Raw genomic sequence first — 16,492 nt, 5'->3', positions numbered from 1 at the left:
AAGAGTTGGCCGTATTCCCTACACCCACACGTCTCAGAATGTTTAGAACATAAAAACACAACATAATAAAACAAAACATCACATGTTAAAATAGTATTAGATGTCAATAAGAAAAGGGCCTGGTTAAAAAGGTGTGGATTTGCCTGGCTCCTAAAGCTGTATACTGGTTTTTCTGACCTTCGTATGGATTCTTTGATGGGAAGTGAGTTTAGAGCTAACAGTGAAGCTCTTTCCACATTCCACACACTGATAGGGTTTCTCCCCTGTATGAGTTCTTTGATGGGAAGTGAGATGGGAGTTATGAGTGAAGCTCTTTCCACATTCCACACACTGATAGGGTTTCTCCCCTGTATGAATTCTGTGATGGGAAGTGAGAGCGGAGCTCTGACGGAAGCTCTTTCCACATTCCACACACTGATAGGGTTTCTCCCCTGTATGAATTCTTTGATGGGAAGTGAAATTGGAGCTCCTATTGAAGCTCTTTCCACATTCCACACACTGATAGGGCTTCTCCCCTGTATGAATTCTGTGATGGTAAGTGAGATCGGAGCTCTGACGGAAGCTCTTTCCACATTCCACACACTGATAGGGTTTTTCCCCTGTATGAATTCTGTGATGGTAAGTGAGAGAGGAGCTATCAGTGAAGCTCTTTCCACATTCCATGCACTGATAGGGTTTCTCCCCTGTATGAATTCTTTGATGGGAAGTGAGACTGACTCTCTGCCTGAAGCTCTTTCCACATTCCACACACTGATAGGGTTTCTCCCCTGTATGAATTCTGTGATGGGAAGTGAGAGAGGAGCTATCAGTGAAGCTCTTTCCACATTCCACACACTGATATGGTTTCTCCCCTGTATGAATTCTGTGATGGGAAGTGAGAGAGGAGCTATCAGTGAAGCTCTTTCCACATTCCACACACTGATAGGGTTTCTCCCCTGTATGAATTCTTTGATGGGAAGTGAGATAGGAGCTATGAGTGAAGCTCTTTCCACATTCCACACACTGATAGGGCTTCTCCCCTTTATGAATTCTGTGATGGAAAGTGAGATGGGCACTCTTCCTGAAGCTCTTTCCACATTCCACACACTGATAGGGTTTCTCCCCTGTATGAATTTTTTGATGGGAAGCGAGAGCGGAGCTCTGACGGAAGCTCTTTCCACATTCCACACACTGATAGGGTTTCTCCCCTGTATGAATTCTTTGGTGGGAAGTGAGAGAGGAGCTCTTCCTGAAGCTCTTTCCACATTCCACACACTGATAGGGTTTCTCCCCTGTATGAATTCTTTGATGGGAAGTGAGATGGGCACTCTTCCTGAAGCTCTTTCCACATTCCACACACTGATAGGGTTTCTCCCCTGTATGAATTCTGTGATGGAAAGTGAGAGAGGAGCTCATCCTGAAGCTCTTTCCACATTCCACACACTGATAGGGTTTCTCCCCTGTATGAATTCTGTGATGGGAAGTGAGAGAGGAGCTCTTCCTGAAGCTCTTTCCACATTCCACACACTGATAGGGTTTCTCCCCTGTATGAATTTTGTGATGAGAAGTGAGAGAAGAGCTATGAGTGAAGCTCTTTCCACATTCCACACACTGATAGGGTTTCTCCCCTGTATGAATTCTTTGATGGGAAGTGAGATGGGAGCCATGACTGAAGCTCTTTCCACATTCCATGCACTGATACGATTGCTCCCCTGTATGAATTCTGTGATGGGAAGTGAGAGAGGAGCTTTTCCTGAAGCTCTTACCACATTCCACACACTGATAGGGTTTCTCCCCTGTATGAATTGTGTGATGGGAAGTGAGAGAGGAGCTTTTCCTGAAGCTCTTACCACATTCCACACACTGATAGGGTGTCTCCCCTGTATGAATTCTGTGATGGGAAGTGAGATAGGAGCTTTTTCTGAAGCTCTTTCCACATTCCACACACTGATAGGGTTTCTCCCCTGTATGAATTCTGTGATGGGAAATGAGAGAGGAAGTATCTGTGAAGCTCTTACCACATTTCACACACTGATAGGGTTTCTCCCCTGTATGAATTCTTTGATGGGAAGTGAGACTGACTCTCTGCCTGAAGCTCTTTCCACATTCCACACACTGATAGGGTTTCTCCCCTGTATGAATTCTTTGATGGGAAGTGAGATTGGATCTGTGACTGAAGCTCTTTCCACATTCCATGCACTGATATGGTTTCTCCCCTGTATGAATTCTGTGATGGGAAGTGAGAGAGGAGCTATCAGTGAAGCGCTTTCCACATTCCACACACTGATAGGGTTTCTCCCCTGTATGAATTCTTTGATGGGAAGTGAGATAGGAGCTATGAGTGAAGCTCTTTCCACATTCCACACACTGATAGGGTGTCTCCCCTGTATGAATTTTTTGATGGTAAGTGAGAGAGGAGCTCTTCCTGAAGCTCTTTCCACATTCCATGCACTGATAGACTTTCTTTCCAATGGTATTTTGTTGATGGGAAGTGGAATGGGAGCTCTGAGTACAGCTTTCTCCACACTCCAAATTTTTTTGTGGCTTCTCCTCTCTGGGGATTTTGTCGTGGTCACCTTCGTTCTCGATTTCTGAATCATCACAATCTGCATTGGAGACAAAAAGGGATTAGAGCCTCAGGAACAAATGGAGAAGATCTGAAGGGAGTTGGGTGTGTGTTCATTACATGTGTTGTTTGTCATTAACCAACATATGTATTATGAGATTCTGATGAGTTGTTGAATGTTGCTTTGTTTGATATAAAGTAGTGGTCAAAATTGTGGAAGACTTTTGGAAAAAAGTGTAGTTCTTCTTTTGGAGTAATATTATAAATTTATATATCAATGGAAAGATAATTTGATCAAGAATGCAATCAACAATGCAATCAAAGTTTGTTCATATTCTATCAAACCTTAAAGCCAAATAACCAGAAAAAAGAAACACAACTTGCTTAGGTTGACTTTTGTCAGTGTCTTATGTGATTGCTATCAAGTTGGTAATTTAGTGAGGTTGAAAAACATAATCAAATTAAAGAAATGGCTCAAAGAGTTGACTGGTCACCCAGAAAGTGATGTAAAATTGTACTATTAAGTGAACAAGGCTACAGTTATGAATAAATTAGATGAAAAATTGGGAAAAACTAAACCAAAGCTGGCAATTGAAAAATGGAGAGACTGTGCCTACATGACAGAAGAAAATCATCTGGGTGTATACAAAACGATATGGTGCAATGTAATGGGAAGTTGAGTGCAAGTCTGGTCTAAATGTTAGAATTCTAAGGAAAAAACCATTGTTATCTCTCCAACAAAGGTTGAAAAGATGAAACCCATGTTAACTGGACAGTGGAACAATGGGACAGTGTTATTTGGAGCGATGAAACCCAAATCTCCTTGCTTGGTAGTGATGGCATGAAATACGCGAGGAGAAGAATCAGATAACATTTACATCCTACTTGCGTTACACTGACCATGAAACACCCAGACAGTGTGATGATCTGGGGTTGTATGGCAGCAAAAGGTGCTGTGTGCAAAAGGTGCTTTCAAGATAATGATATTTCACTGCTGGAATGGCCTGGGAATAGCCCACACTTCAACGCAATCAGAAATCTATGGAGCCGACTAAAGAAACTTGTTATACAGAAGCAACCCAGCAATAAAGCTCTATTAACAGAGGCAATAATTCAGTCTTGGTTTCCCATTATTACAGCTGCAGAACTAAAAACTTGGTTCACTTCAAGTGAAGGCGTTGTAAGGCCGTAATTAAAGCTAAAGGTTACCAATGGTTACCAAAGGTTTCACGTTGTTGTTTTTTAAATTGATTTTTATTTGTTTTGCTACATCAAACATTAAAACAAACGAAAAAAACACATCACACATACAGACAAAAAAGAAATACATAAAAAAAAGAATAATAATAAAGAAAACAAAAGAAAAAACATGTCCTAACATAAGATACCAACAAATTAGGTTACATTTACTAAATAACAAACACTAATTGACTTCCCTTCATCTCGGTTTCAGAATTTATTATATGATTTTTTATCTGCAGTTTCTTTTCCTTAAAAAACTCTTTATATCACAGGTGTTACGTCATACCTACTGTAATTTTTAGATTTTTTACCTCTGTTTCCATGTATGTCATAAATTTATTCCATTCTTTGTTAAACTTTGATTTCTTATTTTCTGTCTCATTTTTGCCAATTCTAAGTAATCAAATAGTTTGGATTGCCACTCGTTTATAGTTGGGATTTTTGATGTCTTCCAATTCTGCGCTATTAGAGTTCTAGCAGCCACTGTCGCGTACTGAAAGAGTGTTTGATCTTCCTTTTTGATTTCCTCTCCAATTATCCCCAGCAAAAAGGCTTCGGGGTTTTTTATAAAGGTATATTTAAAGATTTTTTTTAGTTCATTATAAATAGATTCCCAGAATTTTTTGATAGGCTCACACAACCACCACATATGATAAAAATCACCCTCCTTGATCTTACACTTCCAACATAATTTATCACCAGTTTTATATATATTTTCCAATTTTACGGGCGTTACGTACCACCTGTACATCATTTTATACATATTTTCCCTGAGTGTTGTGCATGCCGAGAATCTCATACCTTTGTTCCATAATGCCTTCCATTTGTCAAACTCTATATTATTCACATTATTACAGCTGCGGAACTAAAAACTTGGTTCACTTCATGGGAAGGCGTTGTAAGGCCGTAATTAAAGCTAAAGGTTACCAATGGTTACCAAAGGTTTCACGTTTTTTCTTTATGACTGCTGTTCCAATAAATACTCCATCATAAAAGTCATTGCATTACTTTCTTCATTAAATTATTTTTCCATTGCTATATAATTTTATGGTATTACTCCCCACAAAAGTGGTGTTATGAGCCACCAAACCTCAGAAATACACCTTTCAAAATAGGTTTCCACAATTTTGGCCACTAGTAGAAGTTGTTCATTTTAAAGTTAATGTTCTTTATATATGGGATCAGATTATGTTTCATGATTATATGTGTGTTGGAAGCCGCCCAGAGTGGCTGGGGCAACCCAGCCGGATAGGCAGGGTAGAAATAAAAATTATTATTATTACTAAAGTGGTACCTTGATTTAAGAACCGTCCTCTTCTGGAAAAGATTAAGTTTGTAAACCGAGGTACCACTGTATCATCATCATGACTGCTGCTGTTGCTGCTTGTGTGAGTGTTGGGAGGACCGCTCCCTCTCCTGCCAACACCATCTGGCCTAGGGGGCGGGGCCTGCACTACCACTACAGTTTAGAGGCCTGAGCAGCTACCTGCAGCAAGGGACAAAATGGTTTTAAATGTTTTAAGCGCTTTTAATTTGCAGCACTTTAAATGGTGGTTGTTTTTTATAATATTATATTATTTCATTATTTTATTTTTGCTTGGGGTGGGATAAGCATTTAGTCAGGGTGGGGAGTAGTTTAATTTGAGCGCTATTGTTTCTTGCTTTGGTTTTTTTTGTTATTATTATTATTCTGTTAAGTTATTATATAGTTTGTATTTTGCTTTTTAAGGGGTAGGGTCATGGCTGCCTGGGAATGGGCCTCAGCCAATAGATTGGGTGGGGCAGGTTCCACGGGGGGGGGGGATGTATTGGGACACCCAATCTCAGTGATCACGGGCAGGAGGAGGAGTTATGCTAAGACCAGACCATGTCATTACCAAGGAGGCAGGTTTAGTCGTTGTCTGAGGACTATCCCTGCCTCCAGGTCTGGTCCTGACCGGAAGGATACAGTAATCAGCAAGGGATACCCACATGACCTGAATGTGTTGCTGTGCAATGCCAGGTCAATGATGAATAAAACCTCTGCCATCCATGACCTGATTGTGGATGGCGGATTTGACCTGGCATGTGTGACAGAGACCTGGTTGGATGAAGCAGATGGGCCTGTCCTTGCCGCTGCTTGCCCACCAGGGTTCTCTTACGCACAGCAACCCAGGTCACGTGGGCGGGGAGGGGGGGTTGCAGTGATTTTTAGGAAGTCATTAGTCTGCACCAGGCGTCCTATTGGGAAGACCCAGTTTTCTGAGTGCATGTTCTGGAAGTTGGGCAATAGGGGCAGTACAGGATTCCTACTGGTGTACCAACCTCCCCGCTGCACCAGGGATTCCCTGCCCGAGCTGCTTCAGGTTGTGGCGGATATGCTCCTGGAGACACCTAGCTTGGTTGTCCTGGGGGATTTTAACATACATGCCGACACGACCTTACAAGGGGCCGCTCGGGATTTTGTGGAAAGCGTGGCCTCCATGGGGCTGTCCCTGAATAAGTTTGGCCCAACTCATAGCCGCGGACATGCCTTAGACTTGGTGTTTACCTCTACGGGTGTTGGTGATCTGACATTAACTAAAAGCGAAACAAAAGAAGTGCCATGGTCAGATCACTTCCTGGTGCAACTGGACTTCTCCGCAACCCTTCCCCTCTACAGGGAGGTGGGACTGATTCGGATGGTCTGCCCCCACCACTGAATGGATCCAATTGGCTTCCAGAGAGTGGTAGGGGATGTTTTATCCCATGTTGAAGGCCTTTCAGCTGATTCCCTGGTGGCACGCTGGAATGCGGAGTTAGAATCATAGAATCATAGAATTGGAAGAGACCACAAGGGCCATCGAGTCCAACCCCCTGCCAAGCAGGAAACACCATCAGAGCACTCCTGACATATGGTTGTCAAGCCTCTGCTTAAAGACCTCCAAAGAAGGAGACGCCACCACACTCCTTGGCAGCAAATTCCACCGTCGAACAGCTCTTACTGTCAGGAAGTTCTTCCTAATGTTTAGGTGGAATCTTCTTTCTTCTAGTTTGGATCCATTGCTCCGTGTCTGCTTCTCTGGAGCAGCAGAAAACAACCTTTCTCCCTCCTCTATGTGACATCCTTTTATATATTTGAACATGGCTATCATATCACCCCTTAACCTCCTCTTCTCTAGGCTAAACAAGCCCAGCTCCCTTAGCCGTTCCTCATAAGGCATCGTTTCCAGGCCTTTGACAATTTTGGTTGCCCTCCTCTGGACACGTTCCAGTTTGTCAGTGTCCTTCTTGAACTGTGGTGCCCAGAACTGGACACAGTACTCAAGGTGAGGAGCAGAATACAGTGGCACTATTACTTCCCTTGATCTAGATGCTATACTCCTATTGATGCAGCCCAGAATTGCATTGGCTTTTTTAGCTGCCACGTCACACTGTTGGCTCATGTCAAGTTTGTGGTCAACCAGGGCTATGGACTGTCTGGCTCCGAAGCGCTCTCTCCGATTGCATGGAGCCCAGACAGGCCCGTGGTTTCCCCTGGAGCTGAGGGTGATGAAACAATCGATGAGACGGCTAGATCGCCGATGGCGGAAAACTCATTCTGAATCAGACCGGACACGGGCTAGAGGTCAACGCCGAGCCTACCAAGTGGCAATGGCGACGGTGAAGAGGGTCTTCTTCGCCGCCTCCATTGCATCTGCAGAAAACAGCAGGAGACTTTTTCAGGTGGTTCGGAATCTATCAGAACCACCTGCACCACTGGGGCCTGATAGGGACCCCAAGATCTCCTGCAATGCTTTTGCAAAGTTTTTTGCAGATAAAGTCGCTCAGATTCAAAAGGAGGTAGACTCCACCGTGGGAGCAGGGCCAGGGCGGGAGAGTGCTAGAGTTCTGTCTGGTCCTGTTACATGGGATCAATTCCAATCTGTTACCTCCGAGGATGTGGACAGGCTGCTTGGACAGGTGAAACCGACCACCTGTCTCCTTGATCTTTTCCCATCTTGGCTTATAAAAGCTAGCCGGGAAGGGCTGAGCGATGGGCTCTGCGGGGTGGTGAATGCTTCCCTCTGTGAGGGAGCCTTCCCAGACCCGCTGAAAGAGGCGGTCCTTAAACCGCTTCTTAAAAAAACATCTTTAGACCCGGCCAATTTGGCCAACTATCGCCCAGTCTCAAATCTACCATTCTTGGGCAAGGTGATTGAGTGAGTGGTTGCTGAACAACTCCAAGCATGCCTGGAGGAAGCGGACCATTTGGATCCCTTCTAATCGGGATTCAGGCCTCATCATGGGACTGAAACTGCCTTGGTCGCACTGGTTGATGATCTCCGGTGGGCTAGGGACAAAGATGAGAGCTGTTTCCTAGTTCTGCTGGATCTCTCAGCGGCCTTTGACACCATCAACCATAACATCCTTCTGGACCGTCTTGAGAGGCTGGGAGATGGGGGCACTGTCATACAGTGGTTCCGCTCCTTCCTCCTGGGCCGTGTCCAAAAAGTGGTGGGGGGGGATGAGTGTTCAGACTCCTGGGCTCTCACTTGTGGGGTGCCTCAGGGTTCCGTCCTCTCCCCCATGCTTTTTAATATCTATATGAAGCCGCTGGGAAAGATCATCAGGGGGTTTGGGCTGGGTGTTCATCAGTATGCAGATGATACCTAGCTCTACCTCTCTTTCAAATCGGAACCAGTGAAGGCGGTGAAATTTCTGTGTGAGTGTCTAGAGGCGGTTGGAGAATGGATGGCGGCTAACAGATTGAGGTTGAATCCTGACAAGACAGAAGTACTGTTTTTGGGGGACAGGGAGCGGGTTGGTGTGGGGGATTCCCTGGTCTTGAATGGGGTAACTGTGCCCCTGAAGGACCAGGTGCGCAGCCTGGGAGTCATTTTGGACTCACAGCTGTCCATGGAGGTGCAGGTTAACTCTGTGTCCAAGATGCTCAGAGGCTGGCCGTGGGGGGAAAGCCCTTTGCAGCTGTCTACCAGCTCCACCTGGTACGCAGGCTAAGACCCTACCTGCCCGCGAACTGTCTCACCAGAGTGGTGCATGCTCTAGTTATCTCACGCTTGGACTAGTGCAACACGCTCTACGTGGGGCTACCTTTGAAGGTGACCCGGAAACTGCAATTAATCCAGAATACGGCAGCTAGACTGGTGACTGGGAGTGGCCGCCAGGACCACATAACACCAGTTCTGAGAGATCTGCATTGGCTCCCAGTACGTTTCCGAGCACGATTCAAAGTGTTGGTGCTGAACTTTAAAGCCCTAAACAGCCTCGGTCCAGTATACCTGAAGGAGCGTCTCCACCCCCATCGTTCAGCCCGGACACTGAGATCCAGCGCCGAGGGACTTCTGGCGGTTCCCTCATTGCGAGAAGTGAGGCTACAGGGAACCAAACAGAGGGCCTTCTTGGTAGTGGCGCCCGCCCTGTGGAACGATTGCGTTAATTGTTTAACGGGCTGCGGGACTGTCCCCCTTTCTTGTAAACTGGTTTAATTTTTATTAAGCGGCGCGTACGGGTGTTCTTCGGTTATTGAGGGAATTCCCTCTCCTGGTTGCCTAGGTTACATGGAGTAAACCACGTGGTTCCTCGGCTACGGGGATTATCGGCGCCATCTTGGGAGAGGCTAAGAGACTCCACCCCTAGCTTAAGACATCTTAAGGCAGCCCTGTTCAGGGAAGTTTTTAATGTGTGATATTTTAGTGTATTTTTGGTTTCTATGGAAGCCGTCCAGAGTGGCTGGGGAAACTCAGCCAGATGGGCGGGGTATAAATAAATTATTGTTATTATTATTATTATTATTATTATCATCATCATCATCATCACCACTGCTACTTCTACCTGAAATTCAATAAGTCTAGCTCTTCTTCTCTGGGATGAATTTTGTTTGGCCCAGTCATGGCATCCCCTCCATCTCCAATGTCAGTCGTCTCTTTGGTCAACCCAAGACTGACAGGAGCAAAAACAAAAACAGAAAACCTGAAGCTACTTATCTTTCCTAACAATTCTGAAGCTGACATTTAAGATGGCCTGGGCAGTTTAGACCAGCCCAATCGTGGTAGAAAAAGGAATAATTTGAGGAAGATTGTTCAAAGAAAAAACTACCGTATTTTTCGCACCATAGGGCACACCGGACCATAGGGCGCACCCAGTTTTTAGGGGGGGAATTCAAGAAAAAAAATCTTTTTTCCCCCCGCAGCCCCAAAGAGCAGCGTACAGGCTGCACACAACCTCTCCCTGCCGGAGGGGTTGCGTGCAGCTATGGATCAAGCCAAGGCAGCGAGCGGGATGGGTCCCGCTCGCTGTTTTGGCTTCCCCTAGCCCCGTGCAGCCTCTCCCTCCCAGGAGAGGCTGCGTGGGGCTAAAGAATCCATAGCCCCGTGCAGCCTCTCCTTGGCAGAGGGGTTGCGCGCAGCTATGGAGGAAGCCAAGGCAGCGAGCGGGATGGGTCCCGCTCGCTGTTTTGGCTTCCCCTAGCCCCGTGCAGCCTCTCCCTCCCAGGAGAGGCTGCGTGGGGCTAAAGAATCCATAGCCCCGTGCAGCCTCTCCTTGGCAGAGGGGTTGCGCGCAGCTATGGAGGAAGCCAAGGCAGCGAGCGGGATGGGTCCCGCTCGCTGTTTTGGCTTCCCCTAGCCCCGTGCAGCCTCTCCCTCCCAGGAGAGGCTGCGTGGGGCTAAAGAATCCATAGCCCCGTGCAGCCTCTCCTTGGCAGAGGGGTTGCGCGCAGCTATGGAGGAAGCCAAGGCAGCGAGCGGGATGGGTCCCGCTCGCTGTTTTGGCTTCCCCTAGCCCCGTGCAGCCTCTCCCTCTCGGGAGAGGCTGCGTGGGGCTAAAGAATCCATAGCCCCGTGCAGCCTCTCCTTGGCGGAGGGGCTGCACAGGGCTTTCCTGGCTTTCCTGGGAGGCGGGGGGATTCCCCCACCTCCCGCAAAACCAGCAGAAGCCGCGCGCTTTTTAAAAGGGCTGCACGGCTTCTCCTGGCTGGCCTTCTAACCAAGTCGGGGGACAGCGGCAAAGGCGCGCTGCGCCCCTGCCGCTGTCCCCCGAGTTTGCGGGGCTGGCGACGGGGAGGAGCAGGCTTCTCCCCCCGCCAGCCTTCTAGCCAAGTCGGGGGACAGCGGCAAAGGCGCGCTGCGCCCCTGCCGCTGTCCCCCGAGTTTGCGGGGCTGGCGACGGGGAGGAGCAGGCTTCTCCCCCCGCCAGCCTTCTATCCAAGTCGGGGGACAGCGGCAAAGGCGCGCTGCGCCCCTGCCGCTGTCCCCCGAGTTTGCGGGGCTGGCGACGGGGAGGAGCAGGCTTCTCCCCCCGCCAGCCTTCTAGCCAAGCCGGGGGACAGCGGCAAAGGCGCGCTGCGCCCCTGCCGCTGTCCCCCGAGTTTGCGGGGCTGGCGACGGGGAGGAGCAGGCTTCTCCCCCCGCCAGCCTTCTAGCCAAGCCGGGGGACAGCGGCAAAGGCGCGCTGCGCCCCTGCCGCTGTCCCCCGAGTTTGCGGGGCTGGCGACGGGGAGGAGCAGGCTTCTCCCCCCGCCAGCCTTCTAACCAAGTCGGGGGACAGCGGGAAGGGCGCGCTGCGCCTCTCCCGCTGCCCCCCCACTTGTGGGGCTGGCGGTGGGGCTCTCCTGAAGCCTGGAGAGCGAGAGGGGTCGGTGCGCACCGACCCCCCTCGCTCTCCAGGCTTCAGCGAAAGCCTGCATTCGCACCATAGGACGCACACACATTTCCCCTTCATTTTTGGAGGGGAAAAAGTGCGTCCTATAGTGCGAAAAATACGGTAAGTTACTCTTTATTGCGTGGGTGTTGGGTTCCCAGGTGTTATAGGGGGCGCTGTTGAGCTCTGGGAAAATATATAAGGTTGGTCCATAGAGGTATTTTTTGAATTTCCAGGCAGATACAACGATCCCACAGGGAGCCTTACCAAGAGAGGCCACAATCCCACGATTCTCCTCCATAATGTCCTTATGCATCGCTCTCTGGTCAGGATCCAGCAACGCCCACTCCTCGTCCGTGAAATAAACAGCGACATCTTCAAAGCACACTGGACCCTAAAAGAAAAAGGGAAATGTCCTCCTCTGAGACAGCAGAAATATGATCTGCTCCAGAATGCTCTGTGGTTTGCTTCCTGTTAATTGCAGTGTTGTTTCAATAGGATTGCTTTGCATTTTAATTATGGGTGCTTATTTTATTCTGTGTTTTAATTATGGGTATTTGTCTTTGTGCAAATAGGTGGTACTCCACCTTGTGTTTTCCAAGTCATTCTGCCTACCCAAACATTCTAGTTTCCTCAATGGACGGATCCACTTTCTCCTCTCCTCATGAGCTATTCCCTCCCAATGCCCTAGAGCCAAATTCAAGGGGTTCAGGGGGGCGTGGAGAGGAGGAAGGGGAGGAATGGGGGGCAGGCCCCATTTTTCATCTGATGGGGCTGGTTGGGTGAACCCAGGCCACTATTTGTTCACGTTTTTCCACTGCTTAGAAAACAGTTTTAGCATTCAGTGATTAATTAAAATAAGCCTATTTCCGTCTCCTGGCTCTGAGAGACAAGCAGGGAGGGTGGCTTCTGGCAGAAGGAGAGGGAGCCCCCGGTGGCTCCTCCTTCTCCTGACTCACCTCAGCCTATCGACCTTCCTCTCCCACTGGCCTCCTTCCTCTTCTGCCTCCGATTCTGCACTGCATTCTGCCACAGAATCTCCCAGCTCACTAAGCCCTGTTACCCCTTCAGCTTCTGACACCTCCTCTTCCCAGGCTTCTTCCTCTTGCCCCTCTGACCGCTCATCCTTCCTCCACCTCCACTCCTTCGGCTCTGAGCCATCTTCCCTTCCTGGTTCCCCGGCTGCTTCCTCCCACCATTCCTCTGTGCCTAACCAGTCCATGAGATTGCTCCATCCCTCGGCCTCTGTCCCCACAAGGCAGCTTCCCCTGACCTGATCTGGTTCCACAGCCGCTGCTTCCCTTCTGCCCCCATGAAAAGGTGGATCAGGAGGTCTTGCTGGGATCATTCTGTCACCTGCAAGAGAAAAAAGGTAAGAAGGACGCCAGGAGTGCCTGGTTCTTTCACAGGTGAAACAGGGCACCTCTAACTACAGATGGGCCTTTGAGAAAGACTTACCTGCTGAGAGTATTTGGACGTTTGTGCCCATTTCGTATGTTTGTTGTGAAAAAATACATCTCCCCTCTTCTGGACCCTTGTTCCCAACTGTCTCCCCCCAAACAAGATGAAAAGAACCCTCAAATGAGTTGGAAAACCAACAGAATGAGACCAAACAGAGAAAAACCACCTTCCTGCTTACCCAGTGGCCTCTCTCTGGTGTCCAACGGAGGCCTCTCTGCCTCACAGGAATCCAGGTCCATTTCTGCAAAGAGATCCTTTCCCTGAGAAAGAAACAAGGATTCAAAACAGAGAATGGGGAGAAATACTAGAAAGAGAATGACAAGGACTTGAAGGGTGCGAGATCTCATTCCATGGATGCTTTCCCAGAAAAAGGATGGGCCATCAGCAGACCATTATGGGATGTTCTCTGTCCTGTTTGGAGCCCCTTGGGAGTATCCAGAGGAAAGTCTCTCTCACCTGCTTCCTCTCCTCTGCCTGACTCAGGAGGAAACCTTCGGCCAGGGCCACCGCCTGGGAACTGGTCTCCGCTCCACAGTCCCTCACCCAGCTCTCCATCTCTAGGGGAAGGACAGCCAGGAACTGCTCCAAGATCACCAGGTCCAGCATCTCAGCTTTCGTGTGCCTTTCTGGCTTCAGCCACTGATGGTCAAGGTGGTAGAGTCGGCTGCAAACCTCTCGGGGTCCTTTGGCCTCCTGGCAGCAGAACTGCCTCACCTGCTGGCTCTGCACCTCTGAGGGGAGGGTGTCCTCCTCACCCAGGATCTTCTGCACAGAGTTTTCCCAGAATCCCCCACTGCTCCCAGTTTGGCTGGCATGGCCTCTTCCTGTTCCAGGGCCAGCTGAGTCTTGCTCATCCATTTGTGCTCTCAGGAAGCCTCTGAGAGATCGGAAGGAACCCTTTGGTCTTCTGCCAAGTTCTGCCCGTCTAAATGAGAAGCTGCAGCAAATCCTACAAAGCAAATACATTGTTCTGTTACAGAATCTGTAGGACAGGGGGGGAAATGGTTCCCTGAGCAAGTGTGGATGAGTCTTGCTGGGAACCAGGGCTGGACTGCACCACATCCCAGACCATGAGATATCTTTCTGAAAAGAAAGAGGAGGAGGAAGAGGAGAAGAAATAAGTCTCTAGCCTTCAAGCAATGCAGAATGTGGAGGCAACTGAAGGGATTTCTGTGAGATTAATCAACCTGGTTTCTGCTGCCTTCCAGTCAATGCATGAAGTCAGAACCGAATGACAAGGGAGTCATTTGTATCTCGTGATAAATGGATGTTTGGCTCTAGTGGGGGTCCTCACCCCGGGGGTCCTCAGGTGCTCCCCCCACCCTACTCCCCTGCTTCTGTCTCCTTTTCTTGCACTTGGACTCTCTGCCCCTCTCAAGACAGACTCCTGGGGTGGGGTCCCTTTTTCTTTGCTCTTAGGGCCAGGTATGTATCTGGAAAACCCCAGAGAGCCAAGTGGACGGGGCCAAATACATCTCACTTGAAATTCAGGTGGGCAATTTATTACTATTATTCTGTTAGACAGCTTAACACACAGCCATTGATGCCAAGGTCCCTGGAGGCTCAGTGAGTAGCAGCGCCCATTTCCGGCTGCTTTGCCAGCCACAATCCCTTTGGGAGAGAGAGGATGTGGTCCTGGGATGCCATGCTCTGGGTGCGAGGGGATTGCTGCAGTGGCCTCCGTGGGGAGCTGCCCTGGGAGACACTGGGAAACTGGTCCCCAATGCAGCAGCCAGACTCTGGGCTGGGATCCCTCTCTTTATTCCTGGCCTTTCTCTCCCACCTTAAATTCCTTCCTCCCTGTGGGGTTTTTTTTGGGGGGGGCTAGTCCACCTTCTTCTCCAGCTTTGGAAAACCATTTGCAGATGTTTCCTCCGTTGTGCAATGATGCTGAGCGACGTCACACAGTTAAAGTCGCTGCGACTCCTTTGTTTAAAGAAGGGAGATTTCGTGGGAGTCAGGGATCCTCTGCTCTGCAGGAAGGCGAGCGCTGCAGACCTGGCCCCTCCCTGGCAGGACCCTCTCCTCCCTGACTTGGGGTCCCCCCCACATGAGCAGATCCGGGGGGCCCCCGGCCTCCTCCCCTGCTGCAGCCCTGGGAACCCCCGTCTCCCCACTGCACCCTCTGGGGGGGGGGGGAGAGGAGACTCACCAGATCCCAGGAGGGGGCTGCGATTCGGCCCTTGCAGGAGAGACCCCAAAGCAACACCCCCCCCTCCTTGCAGGAAAGGACTGGGAGGGAGGGGCCTTGGCTCTGGAGGACCTGGCCCCCCCTCGCTTCCTGGCCTCTCTAGGAAGGCAGCTCAGTTCCCTTTAACCCTTGCCAAGCCGAGTCCCTCCAGCTCAGCCCTCTCTCGCTTGGCAGAACCTCAGATTCGTATTATTTTTTTATGCATTTAGGAGGGCAGCTGCCAATGCCCAGATATCCTTTTGGGGGTGAAACCAGAGGAAGAGCTTGCAGGGAAAAGGGCTTTGCAGGAGGCAAGGAAGCTCCTCCTAGAATTCAGGAGGGGAGAGATAGGATGGGATCCCAGGGTCATCTAGTCCAACCCGAAGCAATGCAGGAATCTCAGCTAAAGCATCCATGGCAGATGGCCGTCCGATCTCTGCTTAGAAACCTCCAAGGAAGGAGAGTCCACCACCTCCCAAGGGAGACCTTTCCTCTGCCCAACTGCTTTTAGATGTCCCTCAAGGCAGCGGGTCCTGAGTTCTAGCCCTGCTGAAACCATTGCACTGGCTGCCAAGGAGGAACCCAGCAAAGTTCAAAAGAAATAAATCCTATTCTCATCATAAATGAGTAATACGTTCTTATGCACGCTTATGCACGCAACAAAAGTATGTCATTTCCCTTTCCAGAAATAATAATTACTATTGATCAGGTGAGTGTTCTCTTTCAAAAGCGGCTGGTGGAATCTCCACGGTTGCTAATAGCATAATGTTGAAAGTGCAAGGAAATATGGGGAGCCCTAGAGTATCTGCTTGGCATACAGAATTTCCCAGGGTCAACCCCTGACATCTCCTTCAAGGGCTGGATGAAATCCCTGCCTGAAACTCTGGGGAGCTGCTGCCAGTCAGTGTAGACCAGGGGTCCTCAAACTATGTCCTGCGGGATGAATCCTGCCCTCCAGGGTCATGAATCTGGCCTGCACGGCCATTTCAGAACCCGCCAAGTGTCCGAGGCTGAAAGCATCTCGCTGCCTGCTCAGTCAGTCCCCATGCCGAGCTGATGTAAAAGCCACTGGTGTGGTGGCAGCCCTACCTATGACAGGCCAGGGGGTTTCACCTGGGGACGGGGAAGTGTTGTCTTTTGGCTTGAAGAGTGAAGTTCAGGTTGGTGGAGGAAGGCAGACTTGGGTCGATTCGGTTTCACTATGTAGACATTTACTTTAAAGGTGGGAGAAGGAAGTATAGTCCTGTTAAGTTGTGGGTGAACATATCAGACAACACAGCGATTCTTCAAACAGCTCTTCTTTATTCAGATGCCAGAACTGAACTGAACTGAGGAGCTCAGTCAGCCTGCTTATATAGAGCTCCAGAACAACATAACTGTTGCAACTTTCTAAAACTATCCAACCACTGGACGTCACTTTCGATCCTTCATTTGCATAACTATCTACAGTATCCCCCTGCTGGCCCAGGGTGAGA

General features: G+C 49.2%; 2 protein-coding genes across 2 annotated transcripts in view; both read right to left on the bottom strand.

The window, feature by feature from the left end:
- Positions 1-16,492, bottom strand: part of LOC310705065 (uncharacterized protein) — a 177,096-nt gene that overhangs the window by 126,236 nt on the left and 34,368 nt on the right. The window lies entirely within an intron of this gene.
- On the bottom strand, positions 3-15,097 carry LOC310705036 (uncharacterized protein). The gene is made up of 6 exons (XM_083499322.1): positions 15,000-15,097; positions 13,304-13,796; positions 13,026-13,107; positions 12,660-12,742; positions 11,654-11,780; positions 3-2,585 (listed from the first exon to the last, which is right to left on the bottom strand). Exons 2-6 carry the CDS (start codon positions 13,703-13,705, stop codon positions 151-153), a joined length of 3,129 nt encoding a protein of 1,042 aa, XP_083355448.1. The 5' UTR covers positions 13,706-13,796; positions 15,000-15,097; the 3' UTR covers positions 3-150.

This window comes from Podarcis liolepis (genome assembly GCF_965112155.1).
Source record: "Podarcis liolepis genome assembly, chromosome: 4".
NCBI lineage: Eukaryota > Metazoa > Chordata > Lepidosauria > Squamata > Lacertidae > Podarcis > Podarcis liolepis.
Note: the sequence above shows the minus strand (reverse complement) of the source record. Positions and strands in the feature narration are given on the sequence as shown.

What these genes read in the sequence shown, in the direction of transcription:
- LOC310705036 (XM_083499322.1), bottom strand. Translation starts at nt 13,705, where the DNA reads ATGGATGAGCAAGACTCAGCTGGCCCTGGAACAGGAAGAGGCCATGCC. An exon ending in CACCAGAGAGAGGCCACTGG is followed by an intron (nt 12,743 to 13,025) that starts GTAAGCAGGAAG and finishes TTTCTCTTGCAG; the next exon opens with GTGACAGAATGATCCCAGCA. An exon ending in CGGCTGTGGAACCAGATCAG is followed by an intron (nt 11,781 to 12,659) that starts GTCAGGGGAAGC and finishes TTTTTCTTTTAG; the next exon opens with GGTCCAGTGTGCTTTGAAGA.